The 27,745-nt window shown below is 43.2% G+C and overlaps 1 protein-coding gene across 2 annotated transcripts; it reads right to left on the minus strand.

The window, feature by feature from the left end:
- On the minus strand, positions 1-26,864 carry PCP2 (Purkinje cell protein 2). Of its 2 annotated transcripts, XM_079966187.1 has the most exons (7): positions 26,670-26,864; positions 24,026-24,088; positions 23,568-23,748; positions 21,621-21,739; positions 13,529-13,652; positions 11,774-11,937; positions 1-962 (listed from the first exon to the last, which is right to left on the minus strand). In XM_079966187.1, exons 1-7 carry the CDS (start codon positions 26,847-26,849, stop codon positions 774-776), a joined length of 1,020 nt encoding a protein of 339 aa, XP_079822313.1. In that variant the 5' UTR covers positions 26,850-26,864; the 3' UTR covers positions 1-773. The 2 variants fall into 2 exon arrangements, with proteins under 2 accessions (XP_079822313.1, XP_079822314.1); XM_079966188.1 differs by lacking the exon at positions 21,621-21,739 and having other exon boundaries at positions 23,572-23,748.
- Between the last annotated feature and the right edge of the window lie 881 nt (positions 26,865-27,745).

Consider the following 27,745-nt stretch of genomic DNA (forward strand, 5'->3'; position numbering starts at 1 on the left):
CATCACATTAAACCATATTAAAATAAACTATTGTTTAGTGTGAATGGGCTGCTAAAAGCATGGGTGCAAGACAGATGGCTGAACAGGCCTTTGATTTGCTGGAATATATCCTGCAGTTTTATGAAGACGGGAGAAAAGTAGTTTGGTGCTGCAGGTGAACAGCCTGCCGTGATCTCTCTCTTACATTTTGTCAAACTTCTTGTGACTTCTGAAAACTAAAAGTACAATCCACCCGCCGCCCCCCCCCCAAGAACTCTGTAATACTGGCAGCCCCATTGTGTAATCACCCAGTGCATTGAAAGCTTGATAGTTCAATATTCAAAATCCAACGTACTTTCACAGTGTTCTGTTCTTGCTGGGCATGACCCTGTTCCATAAATGACTACATTTTACACTCTGTTCCGAGAAACCTTTTTTAATTGCATTTATACATTTGAGGCAGCACTTGCCTCAGTGTCCAAGGGAACACTGCTAGGCATGTTAAGAGGGATAGAAGTAGAGGAATCTGATGTGTATGTGGGGAGGGGGACTTTGTGGGTAGGACTGCTTGCATCCTATGGGGAAGCAGTGCCAGGGCTTAGTGGAGTTGAGAAACAAGGTGTGTGCTTGTGTCTTGGGTAGTAGGACTTGACAAATATCTCATGCAAGGACATTGAAAGAACCTCGTTATCAAAAATATTTGTAGATTACATCCCTACTGCTGGGTGGAGGAAATGTGAGGTTAAAGCAAAGCATGGTAGATTTGGGAGAGGAGGTCTTGCAGACCTGTGCCTTTAGGAGGAAGTGCTAGGATCCTGGGAACTGACAGGTTTGGGGGTTGGACTTTTTACTTTGCCCTTAGCAGCTTCAAGCTGCTTGCCATGGATGCGGTTGATGAAGGAGAAATAATCATCCATGGGTGCAATGGGAACGACTGATATATCTGAAGCGGCACCTTCTGGTAAAGCCAAGTCCTTGCTCTCCTGTTGAAGCAAAGAGAAAAGTCAGTTTCATCCCAGATTCTTCTTTCATGTCTTCATTCGGCATCTAATCTCATCCATGACCCTGATAGCCTAAGACTAGCCTGCATGAACATAGATTATACCTTCCTGTACATTCAAATCCCGACCGCAGCAGCTTTGTGCAGTAAACAACCTCGAGTTCCCCATCAGAACCACCATTATCACCATCCACCCTTTTCTGTCACTCGTATAGTCCACATTACTATACCAACAGCTCTGAGCACTGGGTAGAATCTCAAGGTCTTCTGTCCTCCTAAGGGCAGGCAACTCTGGTCTATTAAGTCACATCACTTCCAAACCGTCTGGAAAAGATGCGTCAGTTGTGAAAGGGACACATCTATTGAAAGACGTTTTGGGCACCCTGGTGGTTATCGCCAACTGAAGCTTCGTTACTCAAACCGTTCGGTATAAAAAGGGGACGTGGCCTACATATAGAGATTACTGAGAGATTAAGAAGGAAAATAGAAATTAAAAGATTATGAGGAAATTAAAGACCATTTTCAGAGTTGGCTGCATTACAGACAAATACATGAGATGTACAAGGAAGATAATAAGAAAGGGTTTAGCTATACAAGTTATAGAAGAAGAAGTAAAGCTGCTGAAGAATGCATATAGTATTCTGCTAGAATGGGAAACAAAAGATGAAGAGGTCAAATCAGTTATGATCAAATGGGCACAAGATATAGGACACAATATATAGTTCGAGGACTGGGAAAAGCTGCGGAAGGTAGATTTGAAATTTACTGACTGTTCTCTGCTGAAAGAAAACTATATGAAAATGATGTATAGATGGTATATTACACCAGTACAAATAGCAAACATGTATAAAACAGGGTCAAATATATGTTGGAAATGTAAAGAAAAAGAAGGTACTTTCTATCATATGCGGTGGGAATGTAGAGAAGTTAAAAAAATTTGGGAAATGATATATAATGAATTGAAAAAAATGTTTAAAATGACATTTGTAAAAAAACCATAAGCATTTTTGTTAGGGATTGTAGGACAAGACCTGCCAAGAAAAAAAAAATATTTATGTATGCTACAACAGTGGCAAGAGTTTTGCTGGCACAAAGATGGAAGAATGAGGAAATCCCAACAAAAGAACAGTGGCAAGAAAAATTGATGAGCTATGCTGAACTGGCCAAGCTGACATATAAACTGCGTGACAAGGACAACCATGACTTCAAGGAAGAATGGGAACTTTTCACAAATTACTTAAAAAGACAACAAAATGATTTGGACTCCTTGGCAGGTTTTGAATAAACATCCACAAATTTATTTGTTGAATATATGATAGATAAGGCAATGGTATGTACAATTTTACAATATGCAGAGGATAATATGTTTAAAGAAACCAGAAAGAGGAACTGAGGGAAGTCCTTGGGGGGGGGAGGGGAGGGGATAAACAAAGGGGGGAAATGTAAATGGATATATTGATTGATAAGCTGGTTTTGTGTGTGTGTGTGTATGTTTTGGGGATTCAAGTTTAGGTGAGATGGATGACAACATTTGTTATTACACGGAAAGCAGAAGATAAAAACTTAGCCTGTACTTTTAAGTACTATTTCCATAGCTAGGTTCCTTACCAGTGTTGCTCAGTTTCCACAGGCCTTCATTTCCTGCATCCCTCCCTCTCAGAGTCCACACATAAACGCAGATTACAAATTTCATTTCTTCCTCTGCCCAAGTGCTGCTCTTTCAACCACACATACAGCATACATGAGCACACACAACCTATTCAGAAAAGACTCCATGGGTAAAGTGCTTGCCATTCCTCCAACCTACCAAATCCAATCTTTCACAACCCAAAATGCAACAGGACCACCCAACTGGCTCTTGCGGGCACTGTGGTGGCCCTGAGCACCAGGTTGGCAATCCCTGCCGTATGGGTACAGTGTTGTTGATGAAAGGTTTCAGTGTGCCTCTGGCCAGATCTGTATATCCTTCAAGTTTCAAGGGTCTGGAACAGTTTGTGTTTCAGGGAAGAATGGCCTGAGGGGATCAGCAACAAGGTTACTTTAAAGATTTAATGATGTGCACTCTTTCAGTTTTAAAGGAGTTATTCATAGTTTGCAAATACGGAGTCTGATACTGAAGTAGGATGCAGGGCTTAGGCGTTAGCACAGTGTGAAGAAGGAAGATGAATTATGGTGCAGCCAAAGAACTTAGAAGCACTGTGGTTCCTATTACTGTTGTCAGCCAGTATCTTGTCTACTGTCCAGGGAATCAAGGTGTCATACACTTCAGAGGCAGATCTGGATGAGTTGCTACACATTCTCATCCCAACCTCAAATTGCCTGGCTGTAGTGGTAGAATTTGCCCTTTTCCGGTAATAATTACCTCTTCATTTCTGTGCCATGGGAGTGTGGAGATCAGCATTTTCAAATGTGCTCTGGGTGATTTGCAAAACCCTTTTTCCCCAGTGCAAAGCTAACTTTGGATCAGATAGCTTATGGCAGACATCTATATACATGCTTTAAAAAAAAAAAAAATCTTGCAGAACGTAGGATGGCAAAGCAGCAGTGTACGTGGTGAATCGCTTCACAAGAACGAGATCCACATTGATCTCTGAATAGATGCATCCGCTCTTGGAATGGAGATAGAAGACGTACAAGGAAGCCAATGTGTGTTTGTGTTTCAATCAGTGATTCTGTTGCCAACTTAATTTGCTGATGTTTGTGTGCTTCCAGAGTGCGTTTTAAAAAGAGGAGGAATGGCTGGCTCAGGATAGCTGCTGAAGCCAGTCTGCACCCACTTTCTTCAGTCTCTGTTAATCATTGGCTGACAGCTGCTTATCCTGTTACAGAAGGTGGAATTATGTTACTCTGCAGTATCAGTGTACCCAGGGGTAGATCTCATTGATGTGTGTGATTTGACCTGGGCATGGTGTACATGGAATTTAAGTCCAGATCAGAACGTGGCCATCACAGACTTGTTGGCTAAGCTTTCTGCTTATATATGAACCATAAGCTACCAAGGAACCCATGATTCCCAATGCATACAATCCAACATAAAATTATGTGCACTTATGAAGGCTGATGGTGGGTGGCTAACTCTGTGTTGGGCTGTAATGGATATGTGTGCTGTCACTCCATATTTATTCCAGGGAGCATCTCCACATAGTCACTTAATGTGTGCTCTTTCCTGCCTTTTTATTCCCATTACTTACATTTGCGACTAGTTATTGTAGTTGCTCACACACTTGATGTGTACGCACCACACTATACATACATGTTGGCATGCATATGCACCCCTTGCGCTCACCTTCTTGCCATATAATTCCCAAGTATCAATCCCTCTATTTCTTAGCTATGTTCAGGGGTCACGGCTAATTCTTATGCAGCCAAAATGGCACTACTACACCCCCAAACAGTATTAAAGGTAAAGGGGACCCCTGACCATTAGGTCCAGTCGTGACCGACTCTGGGGTTGCGGCGCTCATCTCGCTTTATTGACCGAGGGAGCCAGCGTACAGCTTCTGGGTCATGTGGCCAGCATGACTGAGCCGCTTCTGACGAACCAGAGCAGCACATGGAAACGCCATTTACCTTCCCGCCGGAGCGGTACCTATTTATCTACTTGCACTTTGACGTGCTTTCGAACTGCTAGGTTGGCAGGAGCAGGGACCGAGCAACGGGAGCTCACCCCGTCACGGGGATTTGAACTGCCAACCTTCTGATCAGCAAGTCCTAGGCTCTGTCGTTTAACCCACAGCGCCACCTGCGGCCAAAAACAGTATTACCCATGCACAAAAAGGAGGTATGAGCAAGATGGAAGTGTGTGCATACACAACCATGCATGCTTATGCATGCTCTATCCAGCTACTTGTGCTGTGTTTCAGCGAGTGGTTACTACATGTGCGCGTTCAGGGATCTGGTTTATGTTTCTCGATTTTATTTGTTCATTTATTTCATTTATAGTCCACCTTTTTCTCTGAGGAGCTCAATGTGGTATACCTGGTTCTCTCTCCTCCTCATTCAATCCATACAACAACGCTGTGTGGTAGGTCAGGCTGAGTGGTAGTCATTATCAGAGTTTCTGTTATTGTTGTTGTTCTGCCTTTTTTTCCTGACAGGGACTCAAGGCAGCTTACAGCTAAAATTTTATTTCATTCCATTTTTCTGTGGAAGGCGTTGATCCCTTCCCTCAGACATTTTTTTCTTTACAACAACCCTGTGAGGTAGGTGAGGTTGCAATTGGCTCAAGGTGAGCAATGTTGATGTGTAGATGACGTCCATGTGTGCAGCAGGATCCAGCACAGGAGATGCTTCCTGATGGAGAACAGACCACCCCTATTTTCCTCGGAGAAACGTTGGAGGGAATGTAACCATATACTTTCCATGCAAATGATCATCACACAAGCTCAGTGGCTACTGATCCTACAGAGGGGGATTTAGAGCGGAGAAGCCTGGGGTGTAACTGTTTCCTTGCTCAACACTACTTTGCTCCTTGTAAAGGTTCTTCCAGGCATCTGTTTTATAGTGCATTCATGGTGCTTTGCACTTAGGATGGTATTGGGCAGTTTCACACGATCCTGCTTTCAATTCTGTATGCAGAGGTGGATTGGGGGGGGGGTGCGGTTGGTTCGGTGGCACTGGGCATGGAGCTGCAGGGGACACCGCAATTATGATTCAGAATGGCATGGAGGGTGGGTGGGAGGGGCACCAAATTTTGGCATCTCACAGGGCACTGCTGAAATTTGAGACCCCAAAGTTCGCCACTGCTGTATGGACCTGGAAAATTTTGGGGGCAGACTTACTGCTATGTTTCCAGTAAGTGCATATCCCATAACTTTCTGCTGGCATCCTGTAACTTTTTATACCACAAATGTTCTGGGATGGTCCTGCTTTTGTGCACAATAGTGCATGAGTGTCCTTCCAGATGACAGTATTGCAATAACTTTGGGGAAACATCACAGATCAACTAGTAAAGTGGCATGATGTGTGTAAATCTACCACTAAGGCACTATTATTGGTCAATACGTGAGAAGAATTCCAGTCTGGAGGGGCCCAACCTCTCTTCTTGCACCTTCTGCCATTTTAATATGTGGGTATGGGTGTGTTTTAACTCTCAGTGGTGGGTGGGCAAGAAAACAAATATTAACAGTTTAGTGTTTAGAGCATAGATAGGGAACCTGTGAACCACAAAATGATGTTGGACTCCCATCATTCCTGACCATTGGCTGTGCTGGCTGGGGCTGATGGGAATTAGAGTCACAACAACATGAACTGAATTAAACTGATTATTGTGATACATTTCAGTCAAGGTTCAGGCCTGCTTATGGGGCCGAATTGCCCTTGATCGCCCTGATGGATGATCTTTATAGGGACATAGTTAGTGGGAGTGTAGAGCCTCTTATTCTTACTTGATCACTCAGCAACTTTTGACACCATTGGCCTGTGATATCATGAACCAACTCAGTAAGATGGGTATTTGGGACACTGTTTTACAATGGTTCCGATCCCATCCCTGAGGTGTGCTTCAAAGAAGAGCGTGGGTGATTGATTATCTTTTGGCTCCCTGGTGATTGTGCTGTTGGATGCTGCAGGGACCATCTTGTCCCCAATGCTATTTAACATCTACATGAACCATTCTGAGTGGGCATTAGTAGATTTGAGGTGAGGTGACATTAATATGTTTATGATCCCCAGTTCTATTTCTTTGGGACATCTGAATCAGGAGAGGCCATGAAATTGGCAAGGTTGAGGTGCTGTCTGGGGATAATCCTGGATTAATCTGTGTCATTAGAGGCCCTGTTGACTTCAGGATTGACTTTTAGCAACTTTAGCTAGTAAGGCACTTACAGCTGTTCTTGGACCAGGATAGCTTAACCAGTGTCATCAGTGTACTATTAACCTCCAAACTGGATGACTATAATGTACTTTTTGTGGGGCTGCCCCAGAAGCTGCAGCTGGTGCAAAACATAGCATCTTGACTGCTTACTGGGGTAGAATATTACCACCATGTTACATTAGTACTGAAGGGATTGAACTAGCTGCTGATTAGCTAGCAAGCTAAATTCAGGATGTTAGTACTAGTGTGCAAAGCCCTGTGTGGTTTGGGACTAGGATGCCTAAAAGATTGTCTCATCCCTTATATATAACTGATAACCACTACTCAGCAGGAGAGGGACTCTTGCAGTTATTGTCTCTACAGGAGGTTCATTTCATGTAACTAACACAGCCTTTACTGTGGTGGCACCTACCCTTTGGAATTCCTTCCTGTTATACATCAGATAAGTGCTGTCTTTACTGTCTTTTGGATGCCTATTGAAGACCTTGGTTTTTCCCCCAGTAAGCCCTTTTAAGTGGAATTTTTTGTCCGCGTTTGTGTTGGATTTGAAATTGTTTTTATATATGTTTTCATTGTGGATATTTTGTTGCTTGTTTAAATTGCTTCAGAATGTTTCATAGGAAGTGATTTCAATGAAATCAATGAAAACAGCCAGAGAGTCACAGGTCCAATGATCGGGGTGTGTGTGTCAACATGTGTATACAATCCCACCACACTCATCCATGTGTTACTGTTCAGCCCCCAACACTTACCTTTTCATTCTATGGGCTACTTCTGACAGTCCTTTATTAAACTCATTTTAAGATTTGCCCTCCATGTGCTTTTCTTTTTTCCTATGCCTACAATTTTTCTGCTCATTTACTACTAATGTGAAACGGCCCGATTACCCACCTGGTACAGGGGGTTTGGAACATGGACTTGAGTTGCATCCAGATGACAAGTTTGTTAAGCATTTGTCCTGATTTTTTCATACAAAATTTGCAAGGGGGTTATAAGACGTTGGCTCTTTATTGAACATTCTGACTTGTTTGCAGGGAGGTTCAGTGTTGCTTCAAGCAAATGTAATCCCACACTTTCTGGAGCATTTTTTCTGTCAGTTATTGCAAAAAGTTTAACTTGGGATGGGTTGGGGAGGGAACAGAAAGCTAGTTTGTCGCAGAAGAGGTCCAAATCAGGTTTTAATTGTGCAACCTGAAATTGCCAGTATGTGACTGGAGCCTTCTTGAAAATAGTGACACTGTATTTAGGTGTAAATTTATTGAAGTGGTTGTGACATGAAGGACACCCGTGAATTATGCTCAGTTCATCGGGGGGAAGGGCAGGATTCCAACTCCAGGAGCAGCTGGGAGTGACTTAGTTAGTGCAATTTTACCTCCCCTCTTACCACCATGAGAGCATGCTATTTGCAATGGTTGTTTCATGTACAAGAGTGCAGTTCTCATTTCCCTGCTCCCCTGCTGCTAAGGGTCATCTGCTAACGAAACCGACAAGGAAGAAACCATCTGAGTCTTTATTGGACTGGCAGGGCATGTACAGAGAATGAGCAGGGCGGGTACTGCAGTGAGGGGTTGCTATTGGGCGAGTGGCGGAGTGCTGTGCTTGGTGGCATTAGGTCGGTGTCTGTCTGCCACCTTCCCTGATCAGGACTGGGGAGGTACTCATTTCTGCAAAGAAGAAAATACAGTGGTGGTAGTGCAGCCAAGGACGGGAGCGTTTCCCTCCCTATAGAGCTGCCCATGGCACATACAGACACATAAATACAGAAACATTGAACAGACTTCCATCAAGATTCCAAGAGGCTGTGGGTGGATGCAGTGTGTGCTGTCGCTGTTTCTCATATTCACTGATGACCTGCATCTCGAAGTGTTACCTGACACCACCTGCCTGTAGAGAGCCAAAACCATCTATTGTAGCCCCAAGCTAGGAATGGCTTGGCCACCGAGTGCCTAGGTCCAAGCACCTCAAGGGAAGGAAGGAAGGAAGGAAGGAAGGGGCTGCTACCTGAACCCTGGGCATTTGTGGGTGATTAACGTAATCTAGGCAAATGGTGGCATTTTCAAGCTTTGCCTTTCATAAACTTCGGGACCCATTTCCAGAACCTAAAGAGCTGCCTCCCAGGCTTGCTTCACTGTTTCATGGATGTCAGGACCACAGGGTTGTCAAAAGGCAGGGCATGCCTTACTGCCCACCCTGTCCAGTGTTATGTACTAAGCTTGGATCCTAGAACAATAGGCAAGTAGGATCCTAGAATGCAACAACTGATTGGTCTTTCTCTTTAGCTAGATTCAGCTAATGCTCCTTCATGTGTAATGCCCCTTCTGTGGCCCAGAAGAAGTGTGCATAGATTTGCAGGGGCCCTATGTGTCTAGGTAATGCTCTCTGGCATTCACTTTCCACCCATGCCACCAAGTCAAACCCAGCCCCGGGACATGAACAAGTTTTGTAGAAAGTGTCATCCTGGAGATGCCTCTTGTGGACACGACACAGTACGGCACAGACAAGGCCTCATGTTGTTCCAGCCAGAAAACACAGGAAAGAAACAGAAATAAAGAATTAATCAGTTGAATAACAAGGAGAATATCACAAGGCCACCCCGAGCAGGGCAAGGGTTAGTGACAGTCTGTCAAAGAGACTCAATAAGGAAGGTTAATACGTGCATCATTCAGGAGTATTAATGGGGCCACAGGGAAAAGACATTGTGCGGATATGTATGGAGGGACATCTTCTGAGGTGGAGCTGCTCTTCTCTGCAGGGTGTGTGTTCCTGCTCTTCCTCGGTGGCAGAAAGTGATAGATTGGCTACTTTGCAAAAGGACACTGAAAACAGGTTTGGTAATTTAGTTTTTATGGGGGAATTCAACAGAGCGCTGAGGAGATTGCTCCATCCATGCAAGGTCTACTGCTAGCCTGATGGAACCATGTTCCCTCTCTTCCCCCTGCATGCTGTTTTGAAGGTTCTCCTGGACCCTCCAATAATTTGGGAGTGCATAGGGGGAGAGGGAAATTCCCATTGCACAGGCTTCTGCTAGTGGGACACGTTAGCTGACTCCAGGCCTCAAAGATCAGAAGCACAATATGACTGATTTACAGATAATGAGTGTTGTAGAACCTTGTGTTTGTTTATGCAGGTCTGGCCGGTAGATAGAACTAAGTAGGCTTGATGGGAGGAAAGGAAGAGAAGGAGAAGCTACTACATGAAGTAGCCCACAGTCCCATCTTGGAGGCCACAGTGGTTATGCAATGGCTAATTCCAGTCCCCTAATGTACACAATGTACTTATATAGCACATCTCCCTTGGAGGTACAAAGGGCAATGGCCTGCAAGAGAGGCTTTTCTATAATGGCTACAAAATTGTGGAATTTCCTCCTTCAGACACTGTTTCTTTGCACAGTCATTGAAGAAGCACATCTTCTCATTGGCCTTTGACAGCTGAATCAGTATTGCTAGTCAGTGCTTTTTTTCTGGGGGTACGCAGGGGTACGCATACGCCTAAACATTTTGTGAATCTTTGTACTCTTGTCCATTTACTGTATTTATTTTTCCCAATCTGAACAATAAAATTGTGATTTTCTTGAGTAAAAAGGAGAGTACCCCTAAACATTTTTAAAGAAAAAAAGCACTGTTGCTAGTGTCTCCCCATATACCATCTGTTTTGTTTATATGTACATATTGCATTGTATGGCACTTTGGGGTAGGGCTGTTTTATTTTTTTATACTCTTTTTATTTTTTTTAGATGGAATCTGCCCTGGGAGTTTATGATGAAGGGCGGGTAACAAAAGTAAATGATGATGATGATGATAGTATATGCAAGCAGAAATACATTTGCTGTATGTTACAATTTTGTAGATATAAATAGAATTAAGGTGGCCTGAGAGAAAAATAGAGAATAATGGTATGTGGGTGTATGCATGCGTGTCTGCTTTTTCACATTAAAATCTTGAGTTACTTGTGTCAAGTGTGAATGCTATTAATGTGGAAACAAACAAACAAACAAAAATCAGAAGCCTCTTAGTATGCAGACATGCAAAATAAATTATGATGATACTGACTTTGTGTCAACTCCTTGCCATCTGCTCTGTGTAGAGATGGTAATAAGTGAATCCTACTTGTTGCTGCAAGTGAATGTGGGAACTAGCAGAAACTCTTGTTAACAGACAATAGTTACCAGTTGGGCTTTAAGAATTAGTTTAGCTTTAAGAAAATGTGATACATACAATTTTAGTAATAAAAGGTAAGTTTTCTGCTAGTGTGCAGTGTCCTGAGGGAACAAGTGATACTGCCCTCTAGTAGGCAGAACGTCTTTTAAGTGAAAATCATAGTAGTGGCACAGATGAAACTGATGTTTATTTGGAGATAGACAATGCTGCTTTTCAGGGTATTGAATGCATTATATTTTCTTGGTATTCATCCTCCTACTTTCATCTCTAGTAAACATATTCTACAGGTTTTTTTAATGCTTGCACAACAATACATGAACTTTGAGGGTGGTATGTTGGCGGGAAAATGTTCGCATTTTGTTTTCACCGTGATGTCTTTTCAGGATTTTTACTGCTATTATTTGCATTATTTTGCCATTTCAGCTTGTTCTCCATTTCTGTTATTGTTCAATATTTGATATGGTTCTTAGTTATTGACGTGAATTGTTTATGTATGTCACCTTTTAGGGTGGAAAGACAGGGCAAACATTTTTAAAAAGTACATCAAGCCCGATGAGCCACGGTGCCTCTACAACTCCTATTGCTTGTTTCCAGAAACAAGCTGTGTTTGCAGAAACAGGCTGTGACTGTGACATAGCCTGACTTATGTGCATTTCCACATACTGTGGAGGTAACTTTTGGGGCTGGACCTAGACTTAGACATGCAGGACTTACGTTAGCCCCATTAACTGGGACTTAATGGTTCTGCTCTAAGCATGTCTAAGTCAAGATAGAACCCAGAGTCTCCCCGGCCTGCCCACTGCTTTCCCATCTCCCTCTCACCTTGGTGGCCCCAGAGGCCGGTTTGTTGCTGGCATTACGGTCAGCGTTTTGGAAGCCTGGGAGGTAGTTGAAGCTGACCCGTTGATCGTCCATCCGCCGGCTCTGCGTATGCGCCAGCATATCCATGAAGTTGTCCATCTCTGGGGGTGGGCTGGGGCTGTTCTCTGCCCAAGAAATGGAAAAGGGCATTAGGGAAAGGCATACAGAAGGAGCACAGCACTAGGACTGATCTTGCCTCCCTTAGGAATCATGGACTTCTAGCAGTCAGTATTTGGTATCAGATTCAAGCAGAAAGAGCACCCTCCCATTAGCACAACAGTTCTCTGTGGAGTATAAGGGACGTGGGTGGCCACAGAGCCTAGGACTTGCCAATCAGAAGGTCGGCGGTTCGAATCCCTGTGACGAGATGAGCTCCCGTTGCTCGGTCCCTGCTCCTGCCAACTTAGCAGTTCGAAAGCACATCAAAGTGCAAGTAGATAAATAGGTACCCTCCAGTGGGAAGGTAAACGGCATTTCCGTGCGCTGCTCTGGTTCGCCAGGAGCAGCTTAGTCATGCTGGCCACATGACCCAGAAGCTGTACACCGGCTCCCTCGGCCAATAAAGCGAGATGAGTGCCGCAAGCCCAGGGTCAGCCACGACTGGACCTAATGGTCAGGGGTCCCTTTACCTTTACCTCTCTGTGGAGTCAGCTTTCCTGATACAGAGCTGGGGGTGGGTAAATGTATCAGTTTTTGTTTCTCTCAGTTACTCATTTACCCAATATTACACTTATGCCTACTATACAATTTTTCACAAAACAATTTCTCGTAATTTGAATTTTTAAACATTTTATCTGATATATATATATATATTATGCACACTTTATGCTACGGCTGCCATATATCCAGGATTTCAAAGGTGGAATCGACATCTGGGGGGAATTTCCAAAAGGCAGCGCTTTGTCCTAGATCTTAGGCATGTGTTTTTTTTCAAACAAAAGCTCAACAATTTGGGGGCTTTCCTTGCAAAAGTTCAACAGTTTTGGGGTGTCCTGGTTTTTACTTTTTGAAATATGACTACCCTAAATATGCATTTTTTTGGTACATGCTACTTGGCTGGAGAGCTGCATTACAATATTTGGAGAAGTATGAATTCCAAAAGATGGTTGCATTTTGCTCTGCGTATTCTTTTGAAAAGTGCAAAGACAGCTTCACCTCTAAATGCAAACTGAGGGAGAAATTTAGCATAGTACTATGGCAATTGTCGCATCAGCGCAAGCTTTTCAGCTTGCCAGGAGGAATGATCCCCCCTTTCCTCTTCCCATGCACTGTCCTGGGGGTTTCCCCAAACCACCCAGAACCATTTTTTGGGGTGGTGGTGGAAGCCCAGTTGTGCCAGAGGAAGTCCTTGTGTGGGCTTGCATAAATGGGACTAGATATCAGAGCCCTACCCTGAATCAAATCTCTCTCTCATCCTTACTTCATTGTGCAAAGATGCTTCCAGCTAGCTTTGTACCTATGATCCACAAATGCATTGGAAGACTTTATGAGCTAATAGAATTTCCCAAGCAGGTCCATAATAGTTGTTCACATATTACCAAAATCTGAGGACTGGGGTCAGCAGTTTTATGAGAAAACGGCCTCCAAGGAGAGATGGACCTCACCTAGGCTTGGGGTAGTCAGGACCAAGAGCTGAGCTAGCTTTTGCAAAAATGTGCCCACTGACCAGAACCTGCCCCTTTACTTGCCCCTCTCACCCAGCCTTGGTTAACTCACTCTTCTCAGTGTCTGAGCCGCTCTTGTTGTGAACAATCTGAATGTTGCATCGTTGCTCATCCATGCGCCCTCCTTGTACATGGGTCAGCAGACTGAAGAATCCTTCTTGTTCTGGGGAACCCGACTGCAAAACAAGGACAACAAATAAACAGGGCCTGACATCATCTATCCTGTGCCCTTGTGGGTCCTCCCCTCTGGCTGGCTTTCATCAGCAACATGAGGAGCAAAGCTGTGTTGTTTCCAAACTTTTGCCAAAGCACTCAGCAGGAACGGCTGCAGGTAGGTGAGACACACACACATGCCTCCAATGGGTTTTTCAACCCTCTTATATGGTGCTGGATTACAAACAGTTATGTGGTGTCTTCCTCTGTTGATCCTATCTTCATCTGTCAGAGCTGGATTTTTCTGGGAAATAGCTTCCTTTGCCTTGTTGAACTTAACCAGTCAGGAAGTTACACAGCTTCCTATACATTTTACGTACAGTACAGGGATGTGTAGGCATAAGATAGGCATTACCAGTAGCAGTACTTAGCATTTATATAGTGTATTTTGAGTGTACAAAGCAGTTCACACACATCATCTCAATAATCCTTACAACAGCTCTGCAAGTGCCTCTTTACCTTGGCTTTTGATGTTCGAAGTGTATGTTTTTGGACTCAACTACGCACACATCACATTCAGTATAATGCCGATTTCTGTTTCCAGATCTGCTTAGTATGGCAAAAGTTTCCTCATCCCTTAATTTACCCCATTATGCTGGCTGATTCTCCAGTGGATTGAAGGTTGGTGATCAGCGCACCCACCCATCTTTTGACAGCAGTTGTGCCAACTTGAATAAAATATTGGGAGGGGGGAGGTAAGCCCCACACCACATAATCAATCACATGATGTGGTGCATGCACACCATTTGAATGGCAACGCCCCTCAACTTTGGGGGGGGCAGTCCCCTCAAATAATTTATTGGGGGAGCCGAAGGCACCTTGGCCCTATGTTTGACAGTCACTTTGTTTAAAGTCTAAAAACAAGGGATTTTTTGTAGCCTAAAGCCTAAGATCATGTTATGGACCATCTGCACTGTGAGATAAGTATCCTTGCAGTTAACAACTCTTCTTAGGATCATATACCTAGACTGACACTGTCTTGTTGACGGACTGCTCCTCGGAGCACACAATGACACAAGGCCTCTCAAGCACACTCCACACATGTGACAAATTTCCAGCATGGCTATAACTTCTTTGTAGAACACTGCTTGTCTTGTACAGCTAATACAGCCATGTATCTTTCAAGGTGTGCACTTGCTGCAAGAACCCACAGTCAACTGGAGCTGCCTACCACATGTGCAGGTAATGGAACTGAAACAGATGAGGCACATATAATTTCCTACACACACAAGGCCTACAAAGGAACATAATGTGTGAAGCTGCCTCCTCAGTCACCAATATGTTCAGGCTAAAAAGAAGCATAAAGCCCCAATTTGCTCTGGTGCCTAAGAGCTGAACTAAGCCAGCTGTGTCTCACTAAAGCAACTCTGAACAATGGAGAATCCACCCACCTCCCCATGCAACTGCTTCAATTACTTAATTCCCAATACTGCTAACTAGTGCTATTTTTCTACAAAAAGAGGTGCCTCCCTTGCAGACCCTCCAAGTGTCTCTATTTTCCAGGGACGTCCCTGATTTAGAGAAGCCGTCCCAGTTTCTGATTTGATCCCGGAATGTCCCACTTTTCCTTAGAAGGTCCCTGCTGGAGAAATATTGGAGGGTATGGAGTTATCCGACCCCTGAGCCGTCTGAAAGAAATCCTGTATAGGGAAGGGTTTTTTTAAAAAAATGTTTAATGTTTTATTATGTTTTTATATATGTTGGAAGCTGCCCAGAGTGGCTGGGGCAACATAGTAAGATGTGTGGGGTATAAATAGTAAAATTATCATTATGGAATGAGACATCCCTATTTTCATCAGAGAAATCTTGGAAGGCATGCCCTTCTTCTCTTACAATGGCACCCACCTTAGGGGTGCTGGAGTGGAGTTCAGACTGAAAAAAAAGCCCTGCTGCACATTCCTAGCCATTCTCAGTCTCTGATTATCATTTGCCTCCTCATACCAGATTTCTAAGTGGTTCCTAGAACCTCTCTTGGAATGCTTTTATTCAGACAAGTCACTTTTTATTTTTCTCACTGATATAGTCAAATCACATCCCTTAAGAGGCTTATTTCATCAGAAAGCTAGGTTTCCCCACCCCCACCCCCTGTCCTTCTTCAAATAATAATTATCATAGGTCTGTGGATTTCAGGCTTTAGAAATGATAGAATTGGATGTGCAGGTTTGAGATTTTTTTTTTTTTTAAGTGTGAAATCTTCCATTTGCCTTTTATCCATCTTGTGAGTTCAAGGCTGATCTGAAGTTTGAATTGGGGTATTCACAGCTCAGTGTTTTAACTGTTAAATGTGATTAAACTATTATACTATATGGAGCTAAGTTTCATTTTGTACAGTGTTTGAATTATCGGGAAAGGCAGCAGGTTTTTAATAGAACCCACAAACTCCATTTTCATTCTTTGCCCAGTTGTGTGTTTGTTTGTTTTTGCCAATCCATGCACCCCATTGGTGTTCGTTTTTTTTTAACTGTATCATAATTGGATCCATAAATTTGTATACTATTTTGTATTGGCCTAATAAACATATTGCCATAATTTAGATTTTGGAATTTTTTATAGGCCAACCCAAGTTACCTTTTCCTTTTCTTTAGAAATTAATTTTTCATTAGAACATTAGATTTTCATATTAAAATGCAAATTGAGTTTTAGGTTCAAAGAAAATTTATTTCACTATCTAGGTGGGAATAATGTCAACATTCACTTCAGGAAAACCACATGGTTGGAAAGCCATTGATCTCACCCAGGTATGTTGCTGCTTACATTATGAGAAATTATCGAGGTTAGGTGCAGTGTAGAGGTTGCGGGGTTTGGAACAGTCTTTCAGGTGTGCTTGCTTTAACGAGCCTTCTCTTTCATCTTCTAGATATAACTTGAGGGCTCCCAGCAGGTTAGAATGTTTCTTTCTGACTTGAATATGAGGAAGACTATAGCCTTTTACAAAAACTTTTTTTTAAAAAAAGGATTAAAATCTATACAATTTCCTTTTAGGACTTTTCCTTTTCTTTTCACAATGAAGTGTCTGCAAATGCATGCTTTGTTCTTTACTTAAAAAAATGCTGCTGGATACACTACCAGGATACAACACAGCTGCTTGCTTTTTTGAAGATTAAAAAAGAAAAATTATTTCTTAGACACAGTACGAAGAATAACAAACACCATTACACAAAGTTTGACTTCTTTCCTGTTTCAGTTAAGAAGGGGAGTGCAGCTATATACTGAAGTGCTGTATACTGAAGCGGCCTGTGCTTAATATTTTGGGGAACTGTTTTGGGGTTACATCACAGAGCCTAGGAATAAAAACTCCCTAAAATCAGCACCCTCTGTTGTGTGACAAGCCTGTGACTTGTTGTGATAGTGTAGCTGGCCACAGTGGAGCAATTAGGCAGCTGCAGCCTCTTTCTCCTGGCAATAGTAGTCCTTAGTTGGTATTCTTGAATATGTCCCAATGGAGCCGAGGTAGCCTGCTCCTAATCTGAGACAGCAGGCACAAACACAAAATAAATTATCCAAAATGAACCCAAACAAATTATATAATGTACTATTGAAAACATTATTTGCACAAGCACATCATTCCCTTTATTTCCAGTGTTCAGACTGGGAGTGACATTATTTATGTAGCCAAAATGGTACATAATGGCCGTGTACAAGGCAAAGGTGTCAGCAGGTTTGGAGAAGCTCCAAGATTTGCAAAAGTAGAACAGAATGTAAGGAAAAATAGTAAACAGGGAAAAGGGAATCCTCAAACAGCCAGAGCCATAAAAACTCAGAGCTTCATAGCTTTGCGAGGCAAGGGAATGTCAGTGGAAGTGCAAATGGAATGGAAGGTCCTGCAATCCACCACCACCTCACACCTTTTAAAGTTTAAAAGTCTGATGCACCACAGTAACCCTGCTGCTTATCCATGCACAACAACACACAACCAACCTGTAACTGTGACTATCTTGTCACATCAGCAAACATTCCACATTTGCAGTTGTGGAATACAGATGAGTATGTGTGTGTTTGCATATATGCTTCGCATTGGCTACAAACTAATTGTATCAACTCAAATAAATAATATTCCAAAGTATCTGAAAACCTGCACCCAAAGAATTGTAGCATGAGTCCAAATCAATATGTGAAATTGCCTCAGATTATTCCCCCCTGAAGCTGTCTCCTGTCTTCAGGCTCCCCTTTCTTAGCTCATTGCCTACTTTGTTCCTCTCCTTCAATTACCTTGACTCGGGGCACCCCAAATCTTTCCTACCTTCTGGGTTCTCTTTCCAGCCCTCAATCTGTTTCTCCGAAGCTATTCCCATCCCTGTACCCTATATGTATAAAAGGTTTTCCATTAGAAAAGCTGGCCTGCAAATATCTTGACAGAATGTTCATGAACATTCATTGTCGCACACTGGCTCAGCGAATGGTTGTACACCGGTACAAGTGTAATACAGTACAGATTGTTACAGCACTGTGATATCTTGTAGTATGATGATAGGATCAGGTGCATCAAATAGGCATGAACAAAATTGCATTGACCACCAAACACCACCACGACCACCACAATTCTAACACAATAACTTAAAACAGCATAAAGCTGTCATGAGTCCCATATGCAGAATATACAATTTACTGAAAGAGCCAGACAATTGTGGTCATTTTTCTAAGTCATCTGGCAACATTTAACAATCCCCAAACCCCTTATTTCTAGGGTTGGCAGCAACACACTTTTGTCTCTATTACAGCTATCTACAAATAGTTCTTCATAACCCCCTTTTAGCTGTTAAAAAAAAAGAAAGAGTGTTGCTATTTGGTTCTCCCATTGTGCCCTATTTATATTTCTCTCCCTATATCGTATCAAATAATAATTATTCCATTGCATTGTACACTCACACATAGAAAGCAGGTAGATGGGAAATAACAGCAGGTGGGTGGGAAATCATCTACCTATAAATGTGTGGAAGACAACATCCATTGCTTGTTTATAAATCATTACCCACAAACGTAGACATGTAACCTCTGCATCTTAAACTGGTCTATTCCCCACTTGCTCTTCCAAACCTGAGAGCACTGATTCAAGGAAGCACTGCATACTGGTAATGAAATCAACCTTTGCTCTTCCTTATTTTGAGACAGAGCAACTGAATTCACCACATCCTCCCACAATTTCACAAAACAATTCAACCAATATCTGACTGCATTGTACAGCTGCGGAAGCATTATTTACCATTTCACGGTTAAGTGGGTCAAGAGGTTCTCAAGGCAAAGATAAGCCAATATATAAGATTCAGAGTCACAGGGCTCCAATCCAAGAGGTACAGTAGGCCTTCTCTGTGTCAAGGAGGGTTACTCATTTTGGTGAGCAGACAGAACGAAGAAGTAGCTTTGCAAAGTTGTCCATGTGATTGCCTATTTGTTTACTGCAGGCATCAAATATACTGGAGAAGGGATGGTATTACTAGAAGTAAGGTTTTATTATATTTTTATATATGCTGGAGTGGTTGGGGAAACCCAGTCAGATGGGCAGGAAACAAATTATTTAATCATCATCATCTTGCCCTTCTCCACCATATAGAGGAAGGGATGTTTTCTTCCAAATCTATAAGCTATCATTTGAGGGGGAAGCCATCAACAAAGGTGGCCATTTACACGACACAGAAATGTGAAGGGATAAGAAATAGATCACTGTCAAGCTGAGGTGTCCTGGCACCTTACTAGCTCCTGGCTTCACTTCCTCCGATAACTTTCCAGCATTGACTAGGGGAAAGTGGGGAAGGATAAAGATCCAACTACAATGTTAAGGAAGAACAATAAATGGAAGTGTTTGGATGCAACAGGGGAGTTGCCTAGGGCAGGAAGGCCGCAGGTATCATATAACAAGGTCACAGTATATAGAGGAAGGGAGTGGTGATTGTGGAAGATAAAATGCACAATACACAATATACAAAGATGATGGGTAGTCAATAACATCTTAGCCCTAGGGGTCAGGTGGCAGGGGTCAGATTGGTGAAACTGGAAGCAGTACACATAGAATCATAGAGTTGGAAGGCAACTCCTCTAGCCCACCCTGTTGCTGGTGCTTGATCTGTACATTAGCTTTGAAAGAAAGACACCCAACCCTAGCGCATTAGGAAACCAGAGGTATGCTTGGGTTAGAAAAAAACACACCAAGGGTACCTTAGAAACCAGACATGAGAGGGCAAAGAGAACAGAGCACCCTATTGGAAATCAGCAACTAAGAATTGGCAGGGTTAAGCTGATACAAAGGGGATTGAGGCCAAACTGTAGAGGAAGTGATAGACATGGAGGGGGAGGGAGGAATATCAGTCAGCACTGGAGCGAAGCCAACAAGTGTTCAGAATTAAGGCATTAATCTCCTTTCTGTGGTCTGGTCCTCCTGCAGCACTAACTGAAAAATTAAACTTAATGGGGGCATTTGGCTACAAAGATATGCTTATTTATACGTGAGGTTAGTCACTACATGTGACTCAAATGAATAAATGTGGCCCAGCTAGGCTTTTTTTTTTTTAAGCATGTCAGACTTCAAGGCTCAAGTAACCACTGACAGGGACTGACATCTCTTCCCTAAACAGTCTGCCTCATATATTTTTTCCCCAACCAATCTTAGCAAAGACTCTTCATTCAGCTCCTTACTATCAGGCCCGTTTATTTTTTAATCTAAAAACCACAGCTGCTTTTTTCAACACTCTTGAATTTTCAACATCCTTCAAAATGAAGGGTCAAAGAATGGTCAGAATATTATTCTCAGGAACCTCAAAGTGCCATGTTCCTTACCCAACCAGATATTGCATTTGTCCTGTCTTGCTACCATGTTGCCCTAGAGGTTCAAAAGTAGAATTCCTGTTTCTACTATAACCCTTTAATCTTGTTCAGAATCCCTAGTTTCCACAAGATGTTTTCCTGTTGAATTGGTGCTTCTTGTGTTCCTGTATCTCAGAATATGGCCTTGCTTTGAACCAGGGGTGGGGAACCTACGGCCCTCCAGATGTTGGACTTCAACTTCCATCATCCCCAGCCAGCATGAGAGCTGTAGTTCAGCAAGAGCTGGAGGGCCACAGGTTTCCCACTACTGCTTTAGCCTGTGAAGTACCATATGACTAGAAAGGTCCCAAGAACCAAAGAATCTAGACCTCGTTGTGCAGAACTGCTACCCCATCAAGCTGGGCATCACTTTGACAGCATTTTTCTTTAACTTTTAAAGTGGATAAAATGATTTTGTGTTTGTACATGCACTCACATGTAATCGCCAATTAGCTGGAGAAAAAACAACCTGTTCATATTCTAGTGTCTTTCAATTATATCAACTTTATATCATTAGTTCTCAGATTTAAATGCGGTCAGTAATATACCAATCCATAAAGTGAAGTCACTGAAGGAAAGGGTTATTGAGTAATGCTCATGAAAACATGAATCAGTGTCACACAAGAAAGCAAGGCCATTGATGACAGAAACACACAGGGGTTATAGACAAATAGATGCTGGCAATGTAGTCACACAGAAAACCGTAACTGGAAGAAAGTGTCCCATTGCACACAAACAACTAAGAATGACTATCAGATGTGGAGGGAAAGGGCAGAACACAAAGAGGAAACTAATAAAGGAGAGAAGGTTGACACCTGAGCACCAAATGAACGGAGTGGGAGAGAGCCATCAGAAACGGACATGTCAGAATGCTACCAGAACAGAATGTGTGACGCATTTTCTTTTCAAAAGGTATCCAATTAATTGTGGGTCCAACCTGTCCATAAATGACTCCTGCTCCTTTCACTTCTATCAGCCAACCCTATTTTTGGATAAATGCCACTCCCCCAGCCCGTTCCCCCACCCCGAGCCCAAACTCAATGGCTGCCACAGACATTCTAAGTCCCACAGCAGTGGAAAAACTGGATGAAGACCTCTATTTGCAGCCCGTCACACCATGTCCAGGCCAACCTTACCCCGCTTGATGGGTTGGATGCTGGCGCTGCCTCTGGCGCTGCCTCTGGCAATGCCTCTGGAGCTGGAGCTGGGGCTGAATCTGGCTCCTTTTTCTCCTCCTCTTCAGTTTTGACTTCTACTGTTGTCATTGTGAAACACCCCTCCTGTAAGTACTGCTCAAAATAGGTTCCTTCCCCCAGCGAAAAAGCTGTTTATCCCCTTGAGTTGGTGGTACAGGACCTGTCGGCGCTGTGCACTTTCCCTGCCCTCTGGCCACTCTGACAGTCCTGATGCCCGCTGCTCTTAGTGATTTATACAGAACTACAGCAGTAAGCACCCCCTCGCCGGCTCAGTGCCACCCTCTCCCCCGCACAGCCTCACTCTCTCCACACAGGAGATCAAAATCCATATTTTAATAAACACAGGCGTCCAATCTGCTCCCTCCATCGGATCCCCGTAATCTGCATAAAGATTATCCTGGATAATTGTCTCAAAAGAGCCAACACACACTTTGTTAGTGAGTGTGTGTGTGCTTATGTGTTCCCATGTGTGTACATGCACATGTGTTGCACCACAAGGAAACTGAGGAAAGCACATGCCTTTCCTTCTCGCCACTACATTTGTTTTGATGTGGCGTCATCCAGACTGCTAGCACAGTCCTTGTTTCCCTTGCCCTAATCAAGCCATGATCCGACTTCTCGTGATGTCCACTTTCAAATCAGATGTACTACACCTCTGACATGATACGACACTACTCATTTCGGGGTCTGGTACCTGAGTCAGCTACAGGCCTTAGTGCTTGGCCAGCCACTGTGAATTCTGGCTCAAGCTGACTCACAGCCCTCTGGGGTGATGTGGGAGGTAAGACTTGGCCCACTCAAGAATGCACTGCTACACACATGTGTGAACACCCTTCCTAGAGATATAAAAGGCCTACACTAATAAATGCTTGGCACAATAGTGACAGGAAGAAAGTCACTGGCCTGTACTAAGTAGGTAGCAATAAAGTGAATTAATCTCTAATTTGTTACTTCATTAACAGTTATCTGAGCATGGAATTTCCTTTCTTGCGTTCTTAGCTCACTCATATATTTAGCCCCCCACATTACAAATGAGGAAATTATTCTGACAGTGTTCTGCCACACCCCTATAGAAGTAAAAGGGTAATAGGAAACAGCCAATGTTCTCTTAGGTAAGCAGGATCTTTTGATCCTGTCTTTATACTTTCCTTTCTCATAGTGGGACACGGGGATAAAATTGAACCAGGTAGTGGATTTGGTGAGCCCTTATTTCTGGCCCATGGAATAAAAGCTGAAATATATGAGTTGTGGCCAAGAAGCTTGTGTTCTGGATATGCTTGCTGCATGAAGCATATAAGTGTTTAAATTGTGGGAAGCCCTTTCTTGTGTAGAAGTTGAAGTTGGAAGGTTGATGGTAGATGGGGATTGTCTGCAGCAGCTGTAAGGTTCTTAAGGGAAAAGATGGGCTTTCATAGCAAAAAAGTATATGGGGGAAAGGGCTGGGAAAGTTGTTAGTCATGAACTATTTACAGATGAGGGCTGGTGGAGAAAGCAGGTACACAGGCTGGCCCAGTCCTCTGAGCCTAAATACATCTGCAGTATGAGGAAGAGCAGCTGAGTGTCAAAGGTTGACCTGGTCCAGCTGGTGCAGTTAGCCAGCTGTTGAGTTCAACAGGTGGCAAGTGGATCTTTTGAAACACAGGGATGCCAAGGGATTTGTACAGCTTTGCAAGAGCAACTGTGGCCCTAACTTCTGCCTCCAGATTAAAGCAGAGCCATATTGTTACTCTAGGCAACTTGCCCAGCAAATGTTGGCAGCAGGGTCCGGAATAGGGTGCACATGCCTAGTAAGGTGAGTAGAAATTGGCCCTGATGGTAAATACCAACAAACAGGGTAGCCTGATGAAGGACAGAGGAGAGGCTTGAGGGCCGGGTCATGTCACTCACTCACTGAATGAGGCATCTTGGTATTCTTGGTGCTGGTGTAGCGGGTGCTGGCATCATAGTCACCAAGAAAGGCACTAGGCAAGGCTTGGTACTGGCGGCCAGGCATGGACAGAGCCCTGAGAGAGCACAGGAAGAACTTCCGTGGACGCTTAACACTTCCAAGACTCTTCTTCTTCACCACCTACAAAAATGTCCAAGTCAAAGGATCAGATGGGGAAATGTATGAGGGATATGCTGGTTTCCTTACCCCCTGCCCTCCTCCCCATACTTGCCAGTTTCTTTCCAAACCCATTGGCTTTCTCAGCCATTTGGATTCTCTGGTGATTGTCACACAGGTGGCCAGGCTTCTCAAGGCTTATGCTTTATGCTCCCCAAAAGGCCACTGAGACCAATTGTAAGCATTTTCTCAAAATATATCCCAAGTTTAGCAGTAACCTCTCATTTGAAAAAATCCCTACCTGGGCAGACATGTTCCCACTTTGATGATACGATGTTGCAGTGATGGTCTGGGATGATATATGCTGAGAGAGAAACATAATTAGACAACGTAGTCAGCAAGACAGGCCCCAACAAAAATGTTGCTCTACCTCAGGACAAGAGCCTCCTGGACAGTCTGGGCCATCCCCATGGAGCTTGCTGAATTTTTTGTTTAGAAATATATAGTGTTAATTCAGATCAGTATAGTCGTATAGATCTTGATGTTTTATTTCAGAACATCATAACTGTATATAAATTAACTGAATAGTTATCAGGGACAGGGCCTTTTCTGTGGTGGCATCTGTGAAAACACTTGCACAATCTTTTCACAGCATCCTGTGTTTGACATATCCTCTCTAGGACTTGGCTGGCTTTGAAAAAAACCGTAAAAAAAAAATCCAGAGAGCTTTTGGGTGATTTTATGGCACTGCATTTTAATAATGAGTTTATCTTCTGGTATTGTTTTTAATGTTACTGAATGTTGTTGTTGCTTCATCTTATTGTTTAATATATTTCTAATACCTCCTGCTGTTGTTTTGTTGTCACCCTGGGAGGGTGAACACCCAGGGGTTGCCAACTTTTTTGAACTTCAGGACACATTTGTAATTTTGATAAAGGGATGTGGGTAGCAGTTGCAAAATAGCTGCCATGCAGTGTGTGGCATATCACAAAGTGGCTATTGTCGGGCATGACACATCACAAAATGTCTGTCACTTCTAAAAGAGCAGGAGAAGAGACACAACCAAAAAATTGTGCAGAGAAGACTAATTCAAAAATGTTTGTAACATGGGCATGTAAAGATCCAAGCATATTCCAGAAACCTCCTTCGCCACCAAAAAAAGTGAGTTTGTACTGAATTACCTAGACACTAGGGATACTGAAGTACTTTGGCATGGTTTTTATACTTGATGTTCAACAAGCACGGTCAAATCACAGATCACATTTGTCTCAATGGACTGAAATATAAGAATCAGAGATCCAGCGCATCCCATGCCACAGATTTGTCAATTCTTATTATTTTCTCATCTGCTCCAAACCACAATAAAATCTGAGTCCACACCTACAAATTCTATATGTCTATAGGTTTCTCTTGGGGGGCGGGCGGTGTCCTTGTAAAGATCACAAAGATCCATATGGCTCCACACCAGAGATTTGAGTTGGCACTAAAGAGCAACTTATCTGTAATTTTTATTTTCTTAAAGTTCATTGAGACAGATGTGTTCTGTGCCTGATGGCTGCATTGGGACATATCTTGTGTGAAGATCATTCTTGTGAAAGAGAAGTTTTCATGTGAAGCTATACTGCATGAATAGAGTTCAGGTAAGTTCAGGGTGGAGGGGGCACAGGGCTGCCTTCATTCTATTGAATACACACACACACACACACACAAACACCCTGGTCAATTGGTGAAAATGAAGGAGAAATCCTGAAGCCAGTAACATATCACTTTCACAGGGAAGAAGGGCAAACCAATGGGAAAGTGCCATAGCAGGCATCTACTTTGAGTGCAGAAGGTCTTGGGTTCATTCCCTGGCATCTCCAGGTAAGGGGTGGAAGTGTCCTCAGTGCGAAACCACAGCCAAACAGCATAGTAGACAATACTGAGCCAAATATACCAATGGCTGGAGCTGGTACAAGGCAACTTCTAACCGTCCTAAGTGAGGCATGCCCCAGAGATTCCAGCAACCCTTTTAAAGAAAAAGTGACCATTGGGGGGCAAGCAAGCACTCAAGCTATGTGGAGGCAAGCCAGTGGGTGGGAATCTACCCTGCCGTCTCCAGCACCCCCTTTCTAAAATGTGAACAAACAACTGTTCACTCTGGAACAGGAGAAGCAGCTTCTGTGAAGGCAGCCAAGCAAAGGGGGTCCCCCCTGGCAGTGGCGTAGCGTGGGGGGTGCAGGGGGGCCCGGCCGCACCGGGCGCAACATCTGGGGGTTAGGGGTAGGGGTAGGGTTAGGGGGTGAAAATCCACGGGTTAGGGGGCGCAAATTACTTGCCTTGCCCTGGGTGCTGACAACCCACGCTACGCCACTGCCCCCTGGCACTACCTCAAGTGTAAACAAAGAACTAAACCCCCTTCTTCAGGTTTGTTTTTTTAAAGTCCCTTCAGCCAGGCCCAAAACACCACTTTGGGCAAGTGCTCAGTACTGCAGCTGCTGGCATGAGGTGGGCCTCACAAGTTCTGACATTGTCCCCTCAAACCTCTATGTACCACGGTCACCATGGCTTGCTTACCAAAGCCTAGTGGTGCCTCTTCTCCAAGTGAAGTCTCTGTTGCATCGAGACAAGAGGGGAGGCATCCAATCACAGCCACGACCCACTATTCCCGGCATCCAATCAAAACTGAGTATTGCAAATGGGCGTGCTCAGGCCCACTCTAGGCCTAGCCAAAGAGACATACACCAAAGAGAATTGAAGTAGGCACTGCAGTAGGGCTTGGTGGGGGCACTGGTGCCCATGGGCAGGGCATTGGTAAACCAGGGCCGCATAAGAGTGGGATTTTTAAAGTATGTTGAATGAAATTTAAATTTAAATATACCACAGCTCTGTAACATCTTATATTTTCAAAACATTGAGCTGGCACTGTGTAAATAAAAAAAAAAGGCGTTTATGTACTCACCCACCTTAAGCCAGGATTTGATACCCACAGTCCCATCTGTTTTGAGCAGAGGAGACATCAAAAGAAGCTCTCTCTGTGAACAAGTGCAGTGGTAGCTCATGTTGGTGCTCTCCCCCACCCCCAGCTGATGAGGCACCATTCTTTTTCTTTTACTGCTCTTTTGGATGTGGCAGCCATTTTGCATTACGCCACAGCTATTTTGCGATTGGCACACATGGCATTTTCTCAATATTCCAAATGCGCTCATTGGTCCCAAAAGGTTGGCCAGTTATATCCCAGGGGGTAGCTAAACCCCAGGTCCAATCCAGAACATTCTGTGATGTCAAAATTCTCCTGGTAATTTAAATTCCTGCAGGGAATTGATCCATTAGATCTTTTAGCAAAGCTTGGATCACTTAACCAGCTAATAAAATATTTCTTCAGGATCTTACCTGGTTGCAAATGGATGCATGCACAGGAACTGTCTATAAAACGAATCAAAACACCACGCAATCTGCATTTATTTATGAAAATGTTTATACTATATTCTACATTTTTGTCTTTGCAAAAGACGCAAGTAGCTAACAAAACCTAGCCAGATGGGCAGGGTATAAATTTTTTATTATCAACATCTTATTAAAAAGTTTAACTCTCTTTTCTGTCTGTACAGATGCTCTTAGTCAAAAGTATATCATATTAGTCAAGATACACCCCTGAACACATTTGTCATGGCTGTATTGTGTAAGAAGTCAATGTAAAATAATGTGTTCTTTACTGATAGCTTTCTAACATCTGCTAAATGCAGTAATATTGCTGTCCAAGAATCTTTTTATGTTGTGTTTGAGAAAACATAGCTATTATTATGATCACACCAGAGAAGGTTTTGCAGTTTTAAGATAACTGAAACATATTCGTGTGAGCATGTAATTTTTGCATTATAAAGAACAGGTAATTGCTAGAGGAAGTTGGTGAGGAAAGCCTGCGAAGAGACAGCAAACATGTTTTTTACCTGTAGACGTGATACAGAACAGGTAAATATGAGAGGTAATGTGAAAAGAAGGGAAATCAAGAAACTGTACCCTAATGGTGCTAATGGAGCAA

The sequence above is a fragment of the Podarcis cretensis genome (genome assembly GCF_951804945.1).
Source record: "Podarcis cretensis genome assembly, chromosome: 2".
NCBI lineage: Eukaryota > Metazoa > Chordata > Lepidosauria > Squamata > Lacertidae > Podarcis > Podarcis cretensis.